Here is a 24261-nt window from a genome sequence, read left to right as displayed (position 1 = left end):
AAAATAGGTAGGCTATAGTATGCAGGAAATAGCAGAATCTAATCTTTAAATGTTTTGTTTTTATTTAACAACATTTGACATGAACCATTGAGCGCTGCAGTAATGAGTCCTGAACCCAGAAATGTGTTAGCCTTTTGGCATGAACTAGTCTCAAAATCACTTGTTTATGGTTTGCTGCGTGAAATAAGGGGCCTGTGTTAACACGATTTGAAGAGATTTACAATTATTTTCTATGACATAAAATATTTCCGCAAATACACAACTCATTAATGTTGAAGCATAAAATAGCTTTAACAAGGCGGTTTGCTAACAAAATAAATACGACTAAGCGTGACCTTGGTGTGTTTGTTTATAGCTTAGAGTTAGCTGGTACTTCTGGCGTTTTCCTCTACGCTTAAAAGTCATAAAAGTGGTTTTATTTGTGAGTATTATTATTTTTTTAAATTGGAAGAATAGGAAAAATACCATTTGCTTTTCGTTAAGGGAACTTGTGCGATGCATACTTTCTGACCACCGCAAAAAACGTAATTCGTGTAGCATTTTTAATAAATGACAAAACTAAAATGTGCTATATTGGTGCAACTTAAAGGCACTTGAAAAGTTGTGTTATAGTTTTTCTTTGCAAATACATTCAATGTACAAGACTAAGAACGTACAGACAAGCTGCAATTTGTGGAAACGCCAACATCATTTAGCATGCTAACCAGGGACGTGCACAGGTACGAGCTAATGTAGCCCGGGCAACGGCCCGTTTGGCCTTTTTGGCTGACCTGCCCCTCTGGAGAGAGCGAGAGTTTGTTTTTCTTTTTTTTGTTGTGGCCGAATCAACATAAGCCCACAATTAGTATTGTAGCGTCTCGCTGCGGGAAACACACTTTGTCAGCGCTGTCATCTGCCGGTGCGTTAAGACCACCTCAGTGTCGGATTTTGGAAACTTGATTTTGAGTTGTCTCATGGCAGTTAGGGTATAAGGGACAAACCAGGGGACTTTACTTACTCTTGTTACCGTCGGTTATTTACAAAAAAACACCACTTGTTCTTATTTAGCTTCTGTCTTTCTGTGTCTTTTCATCTGTAAACTCCCTCAATGGGGCCGCTCGCTCTCTTTTCTTGATCGCCCTCTCACGGGTGAACAGTTCAATGTCCCGCTTCATTGTAGGAATTCTGCCATGTCTCTACTTTAGTTTGACCATCTCTGTTATTAAGTTATGGAATACTAAATAAATAAGTAATTAGATACCTTGCCGTCACTGTACTCATAAAGAATGATAAGAATAATAATAATGCGAATTGAACTGGTTTCATTAATTAGTGAGTTTATTTAAGGTAATTAGTTAGAGGCCCTATTTTATCAGTAGCGTGTCTGGACTGCACAGCAGTTACAATGGTCACATTAGAACATAATTGTCCCAATTTTGTCTTTAATAGTTACTAACATTAGATATTTTTGATGAGATATGGACCGGAAAACCAAAAATGTCCCTGGTTTTCATTTTTTAAATCAAGTTATCGAATGCAAGTAGTCGCCTTAGCTTATTTTGTTATGAGATGTGAATTACTGTTCAATTTAGTTGATGTAATAATAGTTTTTTTTCTTTTACACTAAAAACAAGTTACAATTTTCAAAAAGTCTTGTGTTTTTTATCGGGGGGAGGCCCTTTTTCCAGTTTAGAGCAATAGCCCCTCCAAATGTCTGTGCACGTCCCTGATACTAACGTTTGCTAATGATTGCTAAATTCAAAGGGCTGCTAAACCAAAGTTAGGAAGATTCATCCTTTAGGGAATGTGAATGTCATAACACTCCCTCTAATACTGTGATACGTAGGTTAGTCTCGACCAAAGTAGTGAATGTACACTGCCTAGGAACAAATTGCTAGCATGGTTAAATCCTTAATCAGCTTCTCAAATTAAACTCCTTTTGAGTTGTCTCTTTTTGATTCTCATGATTCTTGCTATCCAAATTCAAAATCAAACACATGTGGTTGTTCCAACATTATCTGCTGAACTACACAGAACTCTTTGTGTTAGGTATGTTCCCTTAGTCCTAGATCTCCTCTCGTCCCGTCTCTGTTGCTCCGTCCTTCAGGTGTGGCCTGGATGTGACAGACAGCTGCCACAGTGGCCTGGTTTCACACCTTGACTGCACCCCCCCTCCCCTCCCTCTGCAGACAGCAGCCTGGGAAACCACAGGCCACCAGGCTGGCGCCAGCCTGTACGGCTTGGAGCAGGGCAGCCGGCCCAATCAATACCTCTGCATTTCCTGTCCATTTGCTCAGGTCTCTTCATTAATAATTACTGCTTGGCGGAGCTTCAATGCGCTCGCTGGCTGGGCCAAGGGGAGAGACTGTGTGACCTTTCCCCGCCCCTGGGTCCACTTGGATCACATACACAGGCGTGGGGACAGACATAATAAGGCAACATAGGTGACATTACTCCTGATTCATGCCCTTTCCCCCTCTGTGAAGAGAACATCACGCAAAACGACTTTAAAAAAAAATAAAACCTGCTAGAACATGACTTTGAGACATTTCTGGATTCAAGCTTTTCTTCAATTTGGCACACACCCACTACATCCAGCAGCTATGATTTCAGCATCATCTGAGGTGTACAGTAATGAGCGGGTGAACCTGGGTGAAGTGATCAGCTGCCGTTCATGGCACATTTTCCAGATGACAATAACAATACTTCAAAACATCTTACATTACGTTCTGCCTGGTATGTGCCTTAGCTGATAAGCCAGGTGGTAATAAACTGCCAGGTTTTTAATGCAGCTTGGCGTGAGATTTTCTCCACCCGGAGAGGAAGGGTACGTGTTGGAGCCGACACAATGCATGACATGATGCTGAAGTAATGTGTTTTTATTCCTTGTTTTTAATGATGACCATTTATGGATACAGCCATTGCATTTCTGATGCACACTGTCATCCCCGGCGGAGCAGAACCGTTTCTCCAGCAGTCAGCACCTGGCACAAAATAAGTTGATTTGTTTCGTAAGTGTCAACAGTTCAGTGCTCCTCATCCTGTTGCGGACAAAGACACCCTGTGTGTACGTGTGTGTGAGCACAGGTCAGAATTTGGTGATGGCAGAGGCGATGTTCTCCAAGGCGGATCGAGCCTCGGAGGAGGGGAAAGCCTGTATGGCCTCCAGAGCCTTGTTGCCATGGTAACAGCATAAGTCCATTGCTGTGCTCACGCCTTTCTCAGACTTAACTGCTGCCAAAAGCTGTCGAGGGATGAAAACACACGTTAGTTTGTCACCGTTAGTGTCACTCCTGTTACTATCCAGCTGCAAAGTGTTAAAGAGACAGCAAAAGTTACCCTTAAATTAAGGGACTCTTTAAGTACCTGGATTGAACTGAAGCAAAGCAGAGAGCCACTGTATAACACAACCAGGTACGGTTATTGCACGCTGCCCCCGGCACCGCTGGAGGCAGCCTACTGCATTTCATTACATGGGGAACATGTCAGACTCATCGCGATGAATTATATTTAAAAGATTAGTAGCGAATGCACAGAATGTTTTATTATCTTATGTTTCTAACCTTTCATCTCACAGATCCTCTGTCTCTGCTGTCTGCTAATTGTGGCATCAGATCACTGCACAGCAACTTTCTTGTGCCAAAATGATAATGTTATTATATGTACTTGCCCAAAGATATTGATAGTGTTTGATAACTTTATCCCACACACTTTATTATATAATGTTTATGCCGTAATATGTGAATTATAGGCCCTATTATACTTCTTGGGTTTCCCCTTTCCTGTAGTCTGTAATATAGGTTTGTGTGCATGCTAATGGTCTGCAAAGGCTACAATCCCAAAGTTCCTTCCAGAGGGAGTTTTCTCCCCCTGCCTTAAAAATGCCTCCATTGGACACCTTTGTTTACTTGCCTAACATAGTGGCATCACTATGTAACACCTATGCTGCTATTGGCTAGCACTCTTACGAATTGTACATGATAGGCTGAAGGGCGGGACATCTCTAAGCAGTTGACCAATCACAACAGAGCCAGCCAGCTAACCAATCAGAGCAGACTGGGCTCTGGTTTCAGACAGAGGGTGAAAAGAGGTGCTGCAGCACAGGCAGTATGACACAAATAAAGAGCTTTTTGAAGATTGAAGCATGTTGTCATGTCACAGTAGAGACACACAATACAAACATTAGCATTTAGGGCAATAAGCATAATAGGGCGCCTTTAAACCGCTGTCAAAGTACACCTAGTTACAAAAAAGAACCTTCACTCTCAATAGAGTCTTTGTATAGAAGACCTGGGACTTACAAACACACACAACATATACATTTTATAGAAGCGAAAGTGAAAACATCATGTCAGATCAGCCCTAACCAACAGCTTGAGTATTCAGACTGGGAGAATGTGGGTGTCTCTTTGTGCCTCTCGACTGGTGTGTTGGACATCTTTTGCTGAGGGCGTTTTAACCTCATGAATTCTGGAGGTAGAAACTCCCGAAGGCCTTTCCTCTTTAACAAAGCCTGCAGGTGCTGAACTCTGCATCACCTGCTCTGCTTATTTCATTAAAAAAATATGTTCCACCCTCACTTCCCACTTGTTATTTGTTCTGCATTGACTTAATGTATCCTGTATGTCAGTGGACCTTATAAGTTCCACATCCATCCATTTTCTGATGTCCCTACATGAAGAGAGTCATGTTGCGTGATGCAGATTCATCCTTTTTATTCACTTTTTGTTTAATTCTACTCACTGATCTAATCACTATCTCATTGAATGGATTGAAGCTTCTGAAAGGCTTTAGGCAAAAGTAAGTCATCCTCCCTTTTTCAATGTAGTCAGATTTTATTTTATTATTAGTATGAATATTAATGTCTTTAGATAATATTCACCTTCACCAATTTTGGAATCTATGGAAGCCCATTTCTGCCAATGTGATGTAAAAAAACCATTCTGAGTCATGTTTAGCCCTGCTGTCATGTTCGGGTCAAATGTGACCGATTTACTACTTTAATCAATCATAAATTATGTGTTTAAGGCCTCCGCAGAAGGCATTTCAACGTATCAAATTGCTGATCACCACTTTCATTGAATTTTGAGTGGTTTAGTTCACTTTTTAACACCTATGATGTTCCTGTTCAAAAATGATTGCCATAGAAAATGAATGGGTAACCCTAGATTATGTTTATCCTTCAGATAGTACACACCCACAATGGACTAAATGTTCATTTTGGAATTCATTTTCAGTTTCTATTCTTTGCATTGTTTCTGGACTTATTCACTTAAACCAGTAGTCTGAGACATTGTTTAAAGATTAAAAGGGGGTTCAATCAAAATTGGTGATGATTAATGTTTTTTGTACGGTCAAATCTGACCGGGAACACCAAAGGGGGAGAAACGAACACGACAGCAGGGATAATTAGATCATTCATTGAAATAATCACTTGATACCGCAAAATAGTCAATATTATTAGAACGTTTTAATTCTTTCAATAGTAAGTCATTATTTCTAGATATCATCAGTCATTTTTTGAGACACTAGACCAAGGGTGTCAAACTCAATTTCATCGTGGCCCACATTATCATAATGGTTGTAACTTTAAGACTATATAAATATATATGAGTACAGGACTGTCTCAGAAAAGTAGAATATTGTGATAAAGTTCTTTATTTTCTGTAATGCAATTAAAAAAACAAAAATGTCATACATTCTGGATTCATTACAAATCAACTGAAATATTGCAAGCCTTTTATTATTTTAATATTGCTGATTATGGCATACAGCTTAAGAAAACTCAAATATCCTATCTCTAAATATTAGAATATCATGAAAAAGTATACTAGTAGGGTGTTCAACGAATCACTTGAATCGTCTAATTAACTCGAAACACCTGCAAGGGTTTCCTGAGCCTTGAAAAACACTCAGCTTGGTTCAGTAAACTAAATCACAAGTATGGGGAAGACTGCTGATCTGACTGCTGTCCAGAGGACCGTCATTGACACCCTCCATCAGGAGGGTAAGACACAAAAAGAAATTTCTCAAAGAGCAAGCTGTTCACAGAGTGCAGTTTCAAAGCACATCCACAAAAAGTCTGTTGGAAGGGGGAAATGTGGCAGGAAACGCTGCACAACCAAGAGAGATGACCGCAGCCTTAACAGCATTGTGAGGAAGAGTCGCTTCCAGAATTTGGAGGAGCTTCAAAGACAGTGGACTGAAGCTGGAGTCCAGGTATCAAAAGTCACTGTTCACAGACGTGTCCGGGAAATGGGCTACAATAGCCGTATTCCCATGGTCAAGCCACTTCTGAACTCAAGACAACGGAAGAGGCGTCTGACTTGGGCTAAGGAAAAGAAGCACTGGACAGTTGCACAGTGGTCCAAAGTCCTCTTTTCAGACGAAAGCAAGTTTTGTATTTCATTTGGAAGTCAAGGCGCCAGAGTCTGGGGAAAGGCTGGAGAGGAGCAAAATCCAAGTTGCTTGAAATCCAGTGTGAAGTTCCCACAGTCAGCGATGGTTTGGGGAGCCATGTCAGCTGCTGGTGTTGGTCCACTGTGTTTCATCAAGCCCAGAGTAAATGCAGCTGTGTACCAAGAGATTTTAGAGCACTACATGCTTCCGTCTGCTGAAANAAGGTAAATCATAGAACAGTCTCTGAAACTAAATGAGACTAAAAAAGAAGAAGGATGCGCTACAATAACTTCTTGTATAATGCTAGACTCTCATTGATTACATAAATGAGGTTTCAGTGATGATTTCATGAAATAACAATCCTATGATTAACATAGAATGAACAGTAGAAGGAGTATTAGCAAGGAAAGGTATGAAACATAAGATGAAGACCGTGTTAAGTCTCCACTACCACATGAAGATCGAAGTGATGTACACACACTATGAACATGCAATGAAAAACCTACACCTAATTACGCACTTCATAGAAGGTCACAATTAGTCTGAATACAAGCTGGAGCCTCGATATATTAAGGAGTTCGATAGACGTCACATGCAAAATTTGACAGTACCGAAAGTATGCATTCGGACAACACGACGAAAACTCTACTGTGAAGTACTAGTTAGTAATATCATTGTATATGCATATAACCCATGAAGAACTTTGTAACCTGAGTCTAGACTCGTCAGTGATAGGACAAACGTTACACAGCATGAAACTCAATACAAAAATACTATAAACGAAAAGAGGAAAATGAAACCCATAGAAAACTTACGTCCTGAAAAGACATTATCTAAGTGAAGATAGTGAAACCTTATTCTCAAGGTTAAAAATCACGTCCAGTCTAGACTCAATATAGGTGGACCGTCGCCTAATGTGACATTATACGGTAACCGACGAAGTACATCGGACTGACACTTCTAGCCAGACTGTACGACTGCACTACTCAAAAAAAACATGAGATTTAATAGTGATCCTATAAGCGAGTAAGTATACATCCCACCAACCTGACCAAAGCTCACCTCCGACGAACTAGCGTCAATCAAAATCGTATGAGAACGCTGATCGAACCAGAAACAGAAGACACAGAGTCATCCTAAGACAGACTCCGGTAACTTATAGCACTATTCAAGAAAATAAAACGACATACGTAAGTCTTACAGGATAAAGAAGACTAACTAAGATACACCACAGGACGATAACGGTTCGCGACATCACTCTACCAAGATACTACATGACCTGTCAAAACCGAAATAGTAGATTTTGTCCCTACTATGAGTATATATCTGTGAAGTATGCCAGAAAATAAAAATTTGAGATAGTACGTCTTACAACAAAATAGACCACTCATCAACCCTACAGGACAGATAGTGGACTACTCTACTATACTATCAACTGTCAACAGACAAAATAAGGAGATTTTAAAAGAGGTCTGACATCGACGTAGATACTCGGAACTTTCGGCAGAAAAATAACGCAACTTTGACATGTAGCCTTACGAGGCACTAAAAAAGACTCACTAGATCAGAACCAAGTCCCACACGGCAATAGTGAACGTCACTCTACCAGATAGCTCATACCTCCACAAAACCAAAGATAATAGTAGATTTAAAAGAGTATAGTCCCACAAAGGTCGGTATTACGCAAGTCGTCTAAGGGAGTTTACCAGAAAACATAAAACTTAGATGTAGTCTTACACACTGAAAAGAGACTCACTGATCTACCCCTACAGGACCGGATAGTGAGACTCACGTTACTCAGAAACTATGACATGTCAAAAACAGGTAAAATAACAGTACACTCAGAGTCTCAGCCAGAAAGCAAAAAAGTCAGACTCCATTACGTATCCAAAAAGAGCGTGCGTCACAGTGACTCCGGACCGAGCCAAACTTTCCAGGAAAAAGCTCACCTACCGACGAACTGGCGTCAGATATGATCACTCTTTACCCGAAGACCGTTTACCCGATGTTGATATTGTATACCAGTAAAACAGGCACTACATTAACATTATTGACTCAAGTCTTACTCCGGCTTCATGGTCTGTATACTTGGCCGATCACTGGTACTAATTCCGAAACTGTTCAACGTCTGCTCCGTCAGCTTTATTGGACAGACGCACAAAAAGGTACCTCTAAACGCGATTCGAATTCAAAACAATAACCAACTGACAGCTGTCAGTCCGCTGTGCCAGATACGTCTGATTATTTCGTCACTGACATAAGCGGTACTTGTGTCTGTACTAACCACCGAACATGAACAAATTGAAAAGAGTCAAAACTTGACTATCCTCAAGGTGTCGACACGTCATGCCCGACCATTAACTCATCCCGGCTAGACGCCCGTGAAGGTTCACGACAAGCCGTAGACAGGTCTCGCGACAAGGCACCATAGGACACGTTCATATACGTGTCATACACACACGTACAACACCGTCCATAGTCCCAGTCAGGGTTCTCTATAACGGCACCGTTCAGGTTACACGATGCTAGGCTACTTGTTCAACAATACCGTACACATACCGGGTAAGCAAAACCGTTTGAACGGTGCCGTTCACTAGACTAGGCTGACCGCGCACCGTCATTTACGGTGTTCATACTCTACCAAATACCATCGAACGGTGAGTCCGGAAGGCACGCAGCTTAACGACGATAAAGTGGACATAGACTAGCGCATCTCATACACACGACAAACACCGTACTTAACTTCTTAGCCTGAGTAGTACGAGTACTGACTCTAGACAAGACTACCAGGCTAGAGACAGAAGAGTATGTCTATCTGTAATTACAAGGATATCTAACTAACGGAGCTCTGGCACCAAACAATTTTACTATATGCACGATAAAAATTCCTTATATGAGTTCTATACAACTAATTCCAGTCAACTGTATTCTAGATTGTAACAAACTAGCTCGAACACAATATCCAGAATGGTAATATTGTGTATACTCAGGACGACGACAAACCACGGTATTATCTCAAAAACACCACCTGAATTCCATTCTATTCCTGATGTAGCGTTACGTAATGTATCTACTTTCCGAACCAAGTCAACAACATGTACTCTGAGTCGCAAGACAGTCTACAGCTCTGTAATATAACAAGACATCAAAGTTTTGCGTATATCCCCACCATTCTTTGTACGTCAACACAGTAATAAAGATAAGACTATGACAGATCACTAAACAAATAAGATAACTCCATTGTACCAAAACAACACCTAGCCGACGATAGTGACAGATTATCCTATAGACATCGTAAAATTATATAGGATTTGACAAGCGATCATAATGATACAAAAGTACTTTTGTCTATGATATCTGGAACTAGACAAATAAATGTCTTTCGCTTGCTCTTTCTATTATGAGTTTAATTAATGTATACGGACCTAAATTAAACGTGTAAATATGTCATACACGATAGATATGTTTATATTGACAGCGAAACGCGGTAAATATCTATACTTAGAAAGCGACAGTGGACCTGCGTCACCCGTTCTAGACGACGATTTAGTCAATGCTCACGATCTGATGAAGCCAATCGACCTATCTGATCATTCTTGTCACCATTGCAGATACAACAAGCGCGGCTCGTACTAAACGCGTACACAGAGAGTTATTAAAAAAACATTCATAAGACGATGTACCAAACCCGTTGCTGTATGTAATGACAGCCGTTAACGGTCCTGAACGCACGTTGCGAGTGAACGGTTCATAAAGGAATAAAACAATGTTATAGCGGATGTATGTTGTATGAGTTAGTATCTATTTGCACGGAGATCGTGCAAGGACATAGAAAACGCTTTGGTGCACTCTGATAAGTAATTTGTAACTTCATTACTATTACATAATTAGAAAATACTCTCTACCTCTAGCCGATGTAGTCAGGACACATGTCTAGTCAGCCTATTTCACTACCTGCTTTGTCCTGTAAAATGTGCTATCGGTTATGCTACTAAATTTATAGCTGTAATAGCCGAAGTTGACTTCCGCACACGGAACGATGCATATTGGACAGAGAATAGCAAACAGTAGAACACCTGAGGGCAATCGGTACGCGTTTACGGTGCCGTTCAACACAGATAGTGAGCGGGATGCCGCTTCAACGACCGATACGAACGGTGCAGTGCAACACCGTAGACCACCTCAAATATGAACACGGTGCGTTCAACACCGTAAATGAGTTCACGGTGCCCGTTCAACACACTCATGAACGTACTCAAACCGTATCTAACGTGCCGTAAACACCGGTAGACAAGGTATATGAACGTATCTATGGTGTCTCATCACCGAGAAGACACAGCTACGGATGAGCATTTGACCCGGATTGCCATGTACGGTGCGAGAAGCTACATCACCAGTTGTGAAGTAACGTAAAGACTAAAAGGATTCTATTCTATTGTCAACATAGGAACTTCTAGTACGTAAGCAAGTACACTAGTGCAACACCAAAATCCTCCGCTATGTCGCTCGGGACCGCCAAGAGCACTTTCATGACCATCCACTCGGATGGATTAACAACATTATGAGCGACATTTCATTTTAGTACGTCATTTATATAATGAGTATTGATTTTCGCGATTCTACTAATCGCATTGTTATACGGTTAATTGTCACGTATAATCTACACAAGCTAATATCACTCACCTACGTAACTTTCACAATAGTTTCGAGCAGATACACGTAGATCAAGATACTGAAAACATGTTGACATCATCGTTAGAACACTAATGACTGTCCTCATTCGATATTTCAGACTAAATCCACTCTGAACTAATATACATAGTCCTAGTAATTACTCTTTATGACGATCTATTACATTGATGTTCCATCTTTATCGAATAATCTATTGATACAATCCCTCAACTGATGTAACTTGTGACAACACGAAACTAGGTACCATCAACCATCGCGATGACGACGTGTACGTACGACATACGTATGAGTTGAATTTCATGTTAAGTCCGATAAAGATTTAGTGCATCATACGTCATGACGACCCCATTAGTCTCAATTGGACTAAAGGCGTAGGAGCAGTTGTTACGATCCTAGAATACAGTGACTTAATTAGTATATAGCACACTCATAAATAGAATCATTAAGTGACGTCGGGTACAGGAGTCTTCTGCTACGGCTAGATACAGAGAGTAAGTGAAGACATATCGATAAATCTAGAGCTCACAAAAATGCCCAGATGCTACCAAATACTCGTTATTGATATTACGTATTTTTCCCTATCTAACACGAGATTTTGTTATAATTATATGCAGTGATCAAAATACGACAAAATGCGTACTACCCAATATCAACTTGATGTTGAATAGCGTATTTCCCAGCTTTATACTCAATATCTCATCTCGTCTGATTCTTTTTATGTCCTTCTGTAGACTTACTCCGTGGACTAGCAGTCATCTATCTTCGCTAAAATGTGCCTCTGTTACAACCATGCTAAATGTCTCACTTTATTGTGGATAGGAGCTACTATACACGCAGATAACGAGAGATTCAGCCCCACTGAACTATGAAAGATACTCTAGAACCAGGACAATGAATCTGAATTGCTCAGAGACGGCACTTTTTGTATTCCATAGAAAATCTTAACAGAAGTACGACCCGTGTTCCATTCTAAAATAATAATCTGTCTATTCGCCATATACTCTGTGTAATCCTGTGGTAAATTCGTGATAGTTCGTAATTAACAAAACACCTACAAAATACGACACGGTCAGCTAACTGAGCAACTGTGACTATAAGCCCGTCGCCACCCGCTGGGTATACAGCTGAAACAAATTGATCAGTGCAGCGAGTAACGCCGAGAAAGAGACCTCAGAAACAAACGCCAACTTTGTTGAGGTGACTCAACCTAAACTTCGACTGTTGGTGCCGATGCTAATGAAAATGTACACGTTAGTGCCTGAGCGCAAGTTATCGGAAAAAAAGAAACATAAACTGCTATATATGATTAAAAGCTTTTCACGTTATTGTACTTTTTTTACTGATAAAATATAACTCTATACAACGACAGTCGGATAGTAAAGTACATATGCGAGAGAGCAATACTTGTGGGGTGACCTACGTCAATGAACTTCATGGTAACGTTCACGATCAAAGTGTGTATTGTCAGACTGTTGCGGGAAAGAACTACGTAACAGTTGGTATAACAAAACAACAATTTCGCGACACGTAGAACACCCAAGAGCTTCCAAAACATTGGAGTCTATAGGGTTACCAGTAAACTTAGTAATTTTACAGAAAGATTACATTTAATTTAACAGGTACACTCTCAAACAATAAGTGAGAATATCAATGTCCGAGGTCCGTCGTGTACACCCACTGAAGCATCGTTCCAGAAAAATCATACAAGTCTTGGCACCTTCATAAACCCTTACCACCACAGAATCGTAATCTAGTGGAATACCTTAAAAAGTCTACTTCGGTGTCGTAAGCAAGGCCGACTCTCTCTCGCATTGGGTACCACACCCAATCTAACGGGACCTTAAATCGGCCAGGAATTCGCGACTAGTCAGCGCAACTGAGACTTACAATGTGACTACCATACGGGCGCGGGGTACAAATGCACCTACGATAGAGAAGACCCGAGAAATCTATATAGCGAGCCGGAAGTTTCCCGAAAAACGTATGAGGGAGACCGGTGGCCCTAACATTGCCAGTTGGCAACCCAATGATCGTGCTACGGTTGCTACTCACTATTGACGTGGTGTCCACTCTCCCACCTCCGACACGACCCAACCTTATCCAGACATAAATTGAGAGGATTTACTTACGAATATCACATACTCCATCGCTAGTTGAATTAAACAAATCGTGAATGAAATGACCATTTTATAGATGACTCTAGGGAGGAGCCTAAGAACAGATCATCCATTAGCAGATAGACTCTCAATGTTGATTCATCTTGTAAAATCGTCTGATAAAACATTTAATTATCTTCCTAATCTCTAATGCCAGCTACAACAGGGGTGTGTCGTTGAACACAGGTGTCGATGCACTCCAGTCTGCGTACCCGTAGCCAAAGGTGGGTTTTGGTACTCTGCCTGGACCAGGAGCGAAAAAAAACTCTGCCTCCCAGAAATGTTTTAGGAGGACAAAATGTCGGCTACAAGTTCCCGCCAAGCCTTAAAATGTGGACTGCACTTCGACAAGGCTCTGGATTGTCTTTGAACTGAAGACGACACCAAGAACCCAGGTTTCCCCTCCACAAGGCTGAACCAACAACACAAGGTTAGTCACCTTCTTCAGTTGTTTTAGGTCGGCGAACAAGGGGCGACGGTGACAAACCCCAAACTCTTGTCACTCCTCGCTTTCTTGACAGGTTTGTAAAGCGGTCAATCTACCGGGCAGTCTTCTGGTCCCGGCAAAAAAAAAATTTCCCCTTGAAGGAGATAACAATCAACTTCACATCAAAAATCAGTTTGGTTAATACACTGATATACCCTCATTAATATAAAAAAGATATTGTGTAAAGAATTAGGCCAGACTTCACAGACATAAATTACGTACCGATTCGTATTTATCGTATTTTGACTAACTCTCGACCTACTTCTTCAACACCCACGAATTTGTCAAGTCTTAGTCCAGAAATAACTAAATAACAATTCACGGAAAATGACTAACATTACATCACGCATTCTTGTTTTAAATTAAAATCACTCGCCGTGTCGGAAGTACAAGAGGACGTACATTGGGTGACACTCCTATCAAGCAAAAAGGAAGATCAAATTTCTTTATAAAACAGTCCTATTACAAACAAGTCGTCACAGTCGAAAGAGATTAGACCGAACAATCTGCCGTAATCGTTGGTGTCCCATAACTAAAAATCGTCTTGTTACCTATGTTATTATGGTAACTGAGGGAAAACTTAGACACTTGATGGGTTCGACCATCGAAAGGACCATTAACTATATCCACAGATTCTACTGTCTGTAATGAGACTAAATGGAGTCTCTGAGAAGATTCAAATGTGATACTTTAATTTAAAAAGTTGCGGTAGTGTTACAGACAGAATATTGTTCAGGCAGAAAACAGCTTTAATCCGGCTCTCATGAGCAAGAGAATTTATCTATTCGGTCGTCTGGTGAATATATATGAGTACAGGACTGTCTCAGAAAAGTAGAATATTGTGATAAAGTTCTTTATTTTCTGTAATGCAATTAAAAAAACAAAAATGTCATACATTCTGGATTCATTACAAATCAACTGAAATATTGCAAGCCTTTTATTATTTTAATATTGCTGATTATGGCATACAGCTTAAGAAAACTCAAATATCCTATCTCTAAATATTAGAATATCATGAAAAAGTATACTAGTAGGGTGTTCAACGAATCACTTGAATCGTCTAATTAACTCGAAACACCTGCAAGGGTTTCCTGAGCCTTGAAAAACACTCAGCTTGGTTCAGTAAACTAAATCACAAGTATGGGGAAGACTGCTGATCTGACTGCTGTCCAGAGGACCGTCATTGACACCCTCCATCAGGAGGGTAAGACACAAAAAGAAATTTCTCAAAGAGCAAGCTGTTCACAGAGTGCAGTTTCAAAGCACATCCACAAAAAGTCTGTTGGAAGGGGGAAATGTGGCAGGAAACGCTGCACAACCAAGAGAGATGACCGCAGCCTTAACAGCATTGTGAGGAAGAGTCGCTTCCAGAATTTGGAGGAGCTTCAAAGACAGTGGACTGAAGCTGGAGTCCAGGTATCAAAAGTCACTGTTCACAGACGTGTCCGGGAAATGGGCTACAATAGCCGTATTCCCATGGTCAAGCCACTTCTGAACTCAAGACAACGGAAGAGGCGTCTGACTTGGGCTAAGGAAAAGAAGCACTGGACAGTTGCACAGTGGTCCAAAGTCCTCTTTTCAGACGAAAGCAAGTTTTGTATTTCATTTGGAAGTCAAGGCGCCAGAGTCTGGAGAAAGGCTGGAGAGGAGCAAAATCCAAGTTGCTTGAAATCCAGTGTGAAGTTCCCACAGTCAGCGATGGTTTGGGGAGCCATGTCAGCTGCTGGTGTTGGTCCACTGTGTTTCATCAAGCCCAGAGTAAATGCAGCTGTGTACCAAGAGATTTTAGAGCACTACATGCTTCCGTCTGCTGAAAAGCTCTATGGAGATGAGGAATTCATTTTCCAGCATGATCTGGCACCTGCCCACAGTGCCAAAACCACCAGTAACTGGTGTACTGACCATGGCATTACTGTCCTCGATTGGCCTGCAAATTCCCCTGACCTGAACCCCATAGAGAATATGTGTGGTATTGTGAAGAAGAAGCTGAAAGACACCAGACCCAACAATGCTAATGAGCTAAAGGCCGCTATTGAAGCATCCTGGGCATCCATAACACCTCAGCAATGCCACAGGCTGATTGCCTCCATGCCACGCCGCATTGATGCAGTAATCCGTGCAAAAGGATTCCCAACCAAGTACTGAGTGCATTAATGGACATTTTCAAATGTTTGATTGTGTTTTGCTGTTATAAATCTTTTTTTTTTACTTGGTCTGAGGAACTATTCTAATTTTTTGAGATAGGATTTTTGAGTTTTCTTAAGCTGTATGCCATAATCAGCAATATTAAAATAATAAAAGGCTTGCAATATTTCAGTTGATTTGTAATGAATCCAGAATGTATGACATTTTTGTTTTTTTAATTGCATTACAGAAAATAAAGAACTTTATCACAATATTCTAATTTTCTGAGACAGTCCTGTATATCATATTGACAAGACACTAGGTTTGTTTAACTCACATTTAATGACTTAAGATCTTTTTAATACCTCTAAAAAGGTAACAAAATAATACTATAACTATAAATCTAAATTCTAGTACATATTACACTTTAATTGTAATCTTATTGCTTCCATAGAACTTGCTTTCAACCAAATGGAAAAGCTGTCAAATGGGAGTTTCTGCAAACAATGATAGTTATTAATCAAAATGATCGGGATGAAAGCACATGACAAAGTTCCTGCAGTTATGCGTCCCCATCTCTATTCTGAATCAAAAAGTTTACACTCAAGGTCTTTCTTGTTCCTCCCCAAAATGGTATCCTTCCCCGTGTGCAGCTCTCAGCTTTCCTCCTTGTGTCCCCTCATCTCTCCTTCCCTTCAAATCTCTCCCTCTGTCCCCTTTTTTGCTGAAGGAGATTCTCTCACAATGCCACTGTCTCAGAGCCTCGGTGTCTCCTCCGTAAATAGGCCTCGGTAACTAATCCTTCCTGCTCTGGTTTCAGGCGGGACCAGATAACCCCCACACCACTGTCAGACCCCTCCTCTGCAGCTCCGCTCTCCTCTTGCACCCCGATCACCCCTCACACATTGACTTTGGGAAGCTTGTTTCTCAACTTTGATATATGTTACAGCAAGAAAATGCCCTGTTCCTCTCTCTGTTAGAGGCCTTGCCGACTAGTAAACAGGTGAATATATGAAGGTGAAATGATAAAAGCTTAAACGCAGCACAGAGGCAACTGAGGAAGCATATCTGGGTACAAGCATTTTGTAACATAGTGGAGTTCAGATTGTGAATAAAGGAATACATAAACCACAGGCTTACCTTTGAGTAATCCAGTTCATTCCTCCGTGTTTTTACCTTGAAGAGAAGATAGTCATTATCAGTGACAGTACACAGGATTCTAAGGGTATGGGACATTAGGATGAACAACTTTTAAATCAAGTCCATTTTGATTGAACTGAATATTGTTTTGTAATACATTATGCATTTTTAAAATATATCATTTGGGAAATAAATGATGTTTAAAAAAAAGATATACTCAAAAACAAACATCTTTTGAAATTGACTACATTTTTGAAGAAAAAGAAAATTAACCTCATCTTAAAAAATGTACCAAATATAAAAAAATGATCTAATTGCATTGGTTTAAGCTATGATTTTGACTCTGTAAAGTGTCTTTGAGTTTGTAGAAAAGCACTCTATAAATAAAATGCATTATTATTATTAGAAAATTCATTAATTAAAATACCTCCAAGGCTTTTTCCCCCCCCTTATTTTCAAGGCTAAAACTTCTTAAAAATCCAGTCTGCTTGCACGTTTGACAAGTTTGGTTGCTTGTTGAAGAAAAATGCTGTTGTTTTTCTGAAAATGTTTGATCCATGAGTAAAATAATTTATCGTGTTATAGTAAAAAAACAAAAGAAGATCTAAAAATGTTTTGTAATAAAGTGGCTTACATCTGTATAAAAAGTCAGTTTATAAAACTGACACAGACTCAAAGGGGATAAATGAAACGGACCATTAACTTGATCAAAATCTGGTTTCTCTTTGTTTCATAGTTTTGTCAACATATAGTCTTTTTGAGACGTTATAATGTTGAAATGTTACACTTTGAGATTATGCAAATTGAGCTCAGACACCTACTCATTTTGCACGTAACTGATCCCCTAGAGCAGTGGTTCCCAACCTGGGGGTCGCAGGGGGGGCGCCAGGCCTCAGATGATTTGAGGCCAAATATCATATTTAGATCTTTTTTTTTTTACATATAATTGCAACAATAAATTATAACAATAAAATTACAATAAAATATAACAAATAATTGATTAATTAATTTTAATAAAAATTCAAGTTAGTAGCTATTAAAGGCATAAAAAGACAGAAATGTATAATTCTTTCTTTAATAGAAATGTTTCTTCTGCCCTTAAAGTGTCCAAACCAGGATTGTCTGGATAAGCGCATTTTTAAAACATAGTCATTGTCCATGCCGGTTTCAGTTGGATTATTTGTCACAGTTGCTCCGATCAGATCGGTCTCCTCCATTTTGTAGATTATTTACGACTTTTGAATCCACATAAACACATCGGCAAAATCCGGCTTACTTTGAGCATGTGTTTTAAACAGTTTAATCACTTTGTGAATTGTTTCCACTTGCGCCGTCCTTTAATTTCTTCATACAGCGGGAATCCAAATGAATTAATCCTGAGTCCAATAACTATCAAAGTCACTCCAATAGTGCTCCTTAATTACGCTTTCATCCTCCTTTAACAAAATACTTCACATTCATCCAGTTTGTGACAGTAGTTCTTGGGAAAAAAGGTTGGGAACCCCTGCCCTAGAGCCTGTAAGACTCCTTTCAAACAAATAAAACATATGTAGGACGTATGTATGATGTAATTTCTGCAGGGGGGCCATTCCTACCTGCTGCAGCTGCTGACTCCACCTCTCCTGCCCGACAATCTGACGGTGGAAAACAACGGGGGCGGCGCTAAAGCTGAATGTCGCAGACTCTCCTGCGCTGCTCTTTACAAACGGCAGCAGGTCAGAGTTGAGCTGCAGGAGATGGAGCACATTCAGACTGAGATTACACCTCCAGACACCAATTACAGCCACACAGGGGAGAGAACACTGAGTGAAGCTGTTAATGAGCAGGAACAGTACACTGTAAGTCACAGCTAGCCTGATGCTTGTCCTTCAAACACATTTTTTCTGTCCCCCCCCCGCCGAGATTCCTTGTAGCCGCTGAGGCCTGCAGACAGGCCGCTGCAGGGGTCCGCAGCAGGAGAGGGCGGGCTAAACCTACTAGTACATAGGTCCTTAAAATTAAAATACCTTTTTACGTACAGTGGTCAGGAGTGAAAAAAAGCTATATCAAAGCCCCTGACACCTTGGGTTCAAATCCTCAAACCCCATTGGATAAAATATAAAAATATCCCAAAATCTTTGGAAGAATATCCGGACTGATAAGGTAATATTTTCTCTTAATTTTCAGGTAAGTAAAATGAAGTGAAGTCAACTCCAGATGCACCAAATGTTCTCAACCACCCAACTCATATAATATGTTCATATACTATCACACACAATATCACTCTGCAAGGGTTTTAACGGCATTATTTATTTATTTCGTTTTCCAATAAATTTAAATACTTTCAAACCTATACTAAGGCAAATTAGGTTTTAAGATATTTATTTAATATATTGTCTGATTCTTGGGTCAGGACAAAAAAAAACTTGGGTTCAAAAACTTTTGTGGAATGTTAAAAATATATGTATATTTGAAATATTGGTGAATCCCAGAGATACAAAGTAAATCAGAACTAATGGATAAGAACTTCTGAGAGAAGAGGACATGTGTTCATATGCTCCCAGTCTGAGGTCCGTTATGTGTTCTTGTTTCCCATCACTCATTTATAGTAGCACTTTTATTATATTTTTCCTCCAAAGACCACCTTGCCTGGTAATTACTACAAACAACTGAACTGTTGATTTTAATTAAATGCATTATGTCAACAAATTTAAAAATAACTATTAGGTTAGTTGAAAGCAATAATATTAAGTTGAACCTAATATGTTTCATAAACGTAATATTATTGCTTTCAACTAACCTAATACAGTTATTGGAAATCTGCAGACACAATTGAGTTTTTTCAGTGTATGTGGGGGGGGGGGATCAGGTGACTCACCTTGTGGCCCATGGACAGGTGTTTTCCGAACGTGTAGGCCATACTTTGGGCCTCCTTGTCGTGTTGGGCCAGCTCCATGGCAGCTTGGCAGCTCTTGGCCAGCAGTGCACCATGGGACAGGAAGGTGTGCTCCTCCCACGCCTTTACATCCAGACTGTTCTCCTGCTGTGAATAGAGGGGTGGAGACACTGAGCGCTCCCTGCTGCAACTGCACAACTTCATCAGAACACCTCAAACGAAAAAACTCGCTCATTTTGTCCGTGTTGAAGACTGTGCACCAGAAGTAAACACCAACATATCTACAAACATTTCCGCAGTTATTAATTGTTTTTACTTATAGAGAAAAGGGGCATCTTAAATATTTATTGTAAGGTTTAAATTATTGCTCGAGCAATTTCTTGAATAACCAGACAGAAGAAGAAGTGGTCAGAAGTGGAACTCTGTCTGAGTTACACAACATCAAACTCCTGTGGGAAAGGACCCACTGCAGAACATTAAGAGAAACTCCTGTTTACCATCAAAAAGACTCTCTGTAATCCGTTATTGATCAAAATGTGTACTTTTTCTTATTAATAACAGCTTGTAGCGCTTAGATTCAGAACCATTTACAAAGCAGTATTTCATTTGATTTCTGTACACAGCTGGAAACTATTGGAGGAGGATATTAATTGTTTGTTTGATATTTGGAGAATAAGGTATGAATCACAACATTGGCAACAAAGGCTTTAGACACAGACGCACAATACTTGTTAGAATGCATTCTTTGTTGTTTTGAGTCTTTTTATGGGAGTTATGAAGAACAGACAAAGCCCAACTGTGTAGTATGTTGGGCTTTGTCCTGGCATAAACGTATAAACGATGCTTTACCTCCGTATTACTGGTGTTCTCGTTGTAGATTCCTTGAACCACGTCACCAATGGCACTCGAGATCAGTTCAACAACCTGCAAAGCAGACACGATAACATTAAATCTTTGGGTGAACATTTCAATCGTTAAGCATTGTCAGAATTAAAATGACAATACAGTCACACACAGGGTATATGCAGGAATCCTGAAGTCAAATTTAATAACTTTTAAGTCCTTTTTTAAGACCCTTTCCATACATTTTAAGACCTCATCGCCACTTGGAGTTTTAACCGGTTACATTGGCGACACACTTTACCTCACATTGACTACATACAGTATTGATTGTCCTTCCTCCTTATCTTCCAACCATTTGGACGCAAACTTGCATTTCCCCATAACGATGTTGTTTAGCAACCGGCGTAAACGGACCTTCGCGCTATCAAGCAGTGAGCGTGCAATGTCCTGTTCAGATGACGTCAAATCCAACGGGATGCCATAAATAAACTACACAGAATCACACTACACACCTACGCAATGATTACATTCAGGCAGACTGTAGAATACAACCTCTTTGGACAATTTATATACTTATTGGAAACAAGCTACAAAATGTAATACCTTGGAAAATGCCTTTTAATACTTTTTAAGACCCTGCGGCCACCCTGCACACATCATTCTCTGGCATGTTTACAACTGAGTCAAATATTGAACAGCAAAAAGTCAAAAATAAACTGCAATAAAAAGAGGCAAAGTATTACTTAAATTAGCAAAATCATCAACCAACAGAAAAAAAAAATGTTTTTTTAAAACAAATATAAGTATCTCAAAAGTGCAGCCAGACTAAATAACTAGAACATTTGTCTGGATGCAAATCATATAAATATTTCTCAATATGAAGGAAAATGTGATCAAATGTAGCAAATGCTGGTGCCATTAACCCTAAACCACACTTAAAACAAGCAGTCTGGATACAAAGTAAAGAGCTCTTCTTGCTCAACATGGAGGGAATAGTGCCATCCTCTTGACATAAGGGAAATATTTATGGAATACATATTGGCTATGGTGGGTCCATGGCACATAATGATATAAGAAACGTGCCAACAGTTCAACTGTCTCTTACTTAGTGGATATCCAGATGTGAAAAGTGAACTGTATTTATCATAGAAGTACAACGTTGCTGCGCTCTGGTTTTAGATTGACACAAAACCTGTGAATTCTATCTGCTTTTTAACATATGAAGGGATACATTATGACTTCAGCCAAGCATTTTTGTATTTACCATTGTTGGTCAAACAGCTTTAAAATACTGGTCACTCTTCAAGCATTAAAAGGTACTCAGAATCAGTAATATCATCTCAGTAAAACCTTTAAGGTCATTATGGGCAACAGAGAGACATCATTGAAATTCTCTTACATAAACCTGCCCCAAAACACGTTTATATTTCCTTGATTTAGGATTTTTTACATTATTGAAAATCGACTTTTTGCGGTGTTTGATCAGCCGTGTGTCCTGTTGAGGCGTCCTTTAACTCTGAGCCTATAACCTGCTCCTTCATTACAAGTCAAAAAACACAATTTCCCCCTGACTGAAGCGAGAGGTGACAGCGCTCATCTCAACAGCTGGCTGTGAAGAGATCAGGAGGCGAGATGTGAACTCAGCGGCTCATTATCTTGCTTCATTATACTTTGTATTTATAGAAGAGTCCAGAGGATAGACAGATCCGGTGTCGGTCCGGTGTGAGGGGCTGAAATGGAGCTAAAAGTCAGACGGTGAAACCAAATAGAACTGTGTCCAGGGGGGAAATAAGGTTAAAGAGCCATGATCGGATTTTAGCCTCCTCTTTTTCTCTGCAATGTTTGAGGATTTATTTCACGTCTTTGCCTTTGATTCAGATTCACTACACAAACTGGAAGTCTTGCCAAGTATATTTGTCTAAAATGTAGTCAGAATATGTCTTTACACTTGATATAAGAGCTAATAACTCAAAAGTAAAGTACTAAAGTAACAATGCAGTGGGATATAGGGTCTTGTTTTCAGACAACGCATCTTAAGTACTGTATGTTATTAGGTCTCTTGAAAACATCTTATTTTGAGTTGTATCTAAAAAATAAAAGAACTTATGAGCATTTGTGGCTTATTTTGGAAAAACATTTCCTGATTCCCGTAAAATATAGTTAAAAATAAGTGTTGCCAGCTAATTACAAGATCTGATCTAAATATCCCATCTTCTTTAAGATATCTTACCAAGCACACTTCCCTTCTTCTTTTGGCAGATTTCACATATTACATATTACTTATTTTATAAGTGAAAACACCTTGTTTTCATTCTTTTCAGTGTTGGAATCAACTTCATTGTCACTGCACAAAGTACTGGGATAATCAAATGCAGTTACCATCAGACCAGAGGTGCAAGAGAAGCATTTATATGTAAAAAGCTCAAGTATATAGAGTATGAACAGTAGTATACATATTGAATAAACTATGAAGCTTGTATAAATATAGACAGTACAATAAAGACACTATTTTAAAACTCTATGGACTGTTGTTTGACGCTTTTATAAATAATATGAACACATGAGTGCGTATAGAAGATAGAGCAGTTTGGACTTTAAGCATTGCAGATCTGTTGATACTTACAGAATAGGCTCTTCTCAGAAAGAAAATCATAGAAAAATAATTCAGAGAATACGTTTGAATGAATGAAACTATTAGTTGATATTATGGAGAATCACTTTAAATAGTGTTTACTAGCAATGTGCTTTTCTTGGAAATAAGTGGAAAAGCATTCAAAGAGAAATCTTAGTTTACTAATAGAGATGTCCCGATCCGATCACGGGATTTTCAGAAGATCGGAATCGGGAGAAAAAAATCGGGGATCGGGATTTTTTTTTTTTTTTTTTAAATACTTTTTTTAAATTTTGTATTCAATGTTACAAAACAAAAAGGACCATGTTCAAGTCTTAAAGTCATCCTGAGGCCTTAGTTTTGGTTTCAAATTACACAACATCATGTATGTGTTGCTTCTTTGGGGCTTGTTTTCATAGACCTGGTTGCTTATTTCTCTCAAATCTGGCAACAGAGTGGGCAGGGCGCAGTGTCTAATTATAGCAGTAAGCTAACGAGTACTGAAAGCTTTATTTTGTTTTGATCCAATGCTGCACAACTGAACTGATCCAATGCTGCTGTGAAAAAAATAAGCTATATCCATGTTGGATAGAATATCCAATTTAAATAAAAAGATAACCTTAAGGGACAACTTGAATGCTTTTTTTCCTCTTAATGCATTGCATAAAGATCGGATCGGGAAAAATCGGTATCGGCAAATTGTCAAAATCAAATGATCGGAATCGGATCGGGAGCAAAAAAAGGTGATCGGGACATCCCTAGTGTTTATCTCTGGTTTGACCTGGGCTCAAACTGGGCCATCTTCACCCCTCCGTCAAAAGAAATACTAAAGTCATGCTTTAAAAATACTCCACTACAACTCAAAGTCAGTATGGTATATATAAACTGTATTTATTTTTTTGTATCTGAAATAACAATGAAAAAAAACCCCAAACAATTTCAGATAATTTTAATT

The 24261-nt window shown here is 39.5% G+C and overlaps 1 protein-coding gene across 1 annotated transcript in view; it reads right to left on the bottom strand.

Annotated features, from left to right (window-relative positions):
• Positions 1–2848: 2848 nt before the first annotated feature.
• Positions 2849–24261, bottom strand: part of pdss2 (prenyl (decaprenyl) diphosphate synthase, subunit 2) — a gene marked incomplete at its 5' end in the record, with an annotated part of 32822 nt that continues 11409 nt past the window's right edge. Inside the window, 5 exons of the mRNA XM_010786350.1 lie at positions 2849–3223; positions 16978–17013; positions 18573–18704; positions 19835–19999; positions 20702–20776. Of these exons, the coding sequence (XP_010784652.1) occupies positions 3068–3223; positions 16978–17013; positions 18573–18704; positions 19835–19999; positions 20702–20776 (564 nt within the window). The remainder of the gene's footprint in view (positions 3224–16977; positions 17014–18572; positions 18705–19834; positions 20000–20701; positions 20777–24261) is intronic.

Source organism: Notothenia coriiceps, unplaced genomic scaffold (genome assembly GCF_000735185.1).
Source record: "Notothenia coriiceps isolate Sejong01 unplaced genomic scaffold, NC01 NC01_scaffold00029149, whole genome shotgun sequence".
In the NCBI taxonomy this organism is placed as follows: domain Eukaryota; kingdom Metazoa; phylum Chordata; class Actinopteri; order Perciformes; family Nototheniidae; genus Notothenia; species Notothenia coriiceps.
This window is presented reverse-complemented; position numbering and strand designations above follow the sequence as displayed.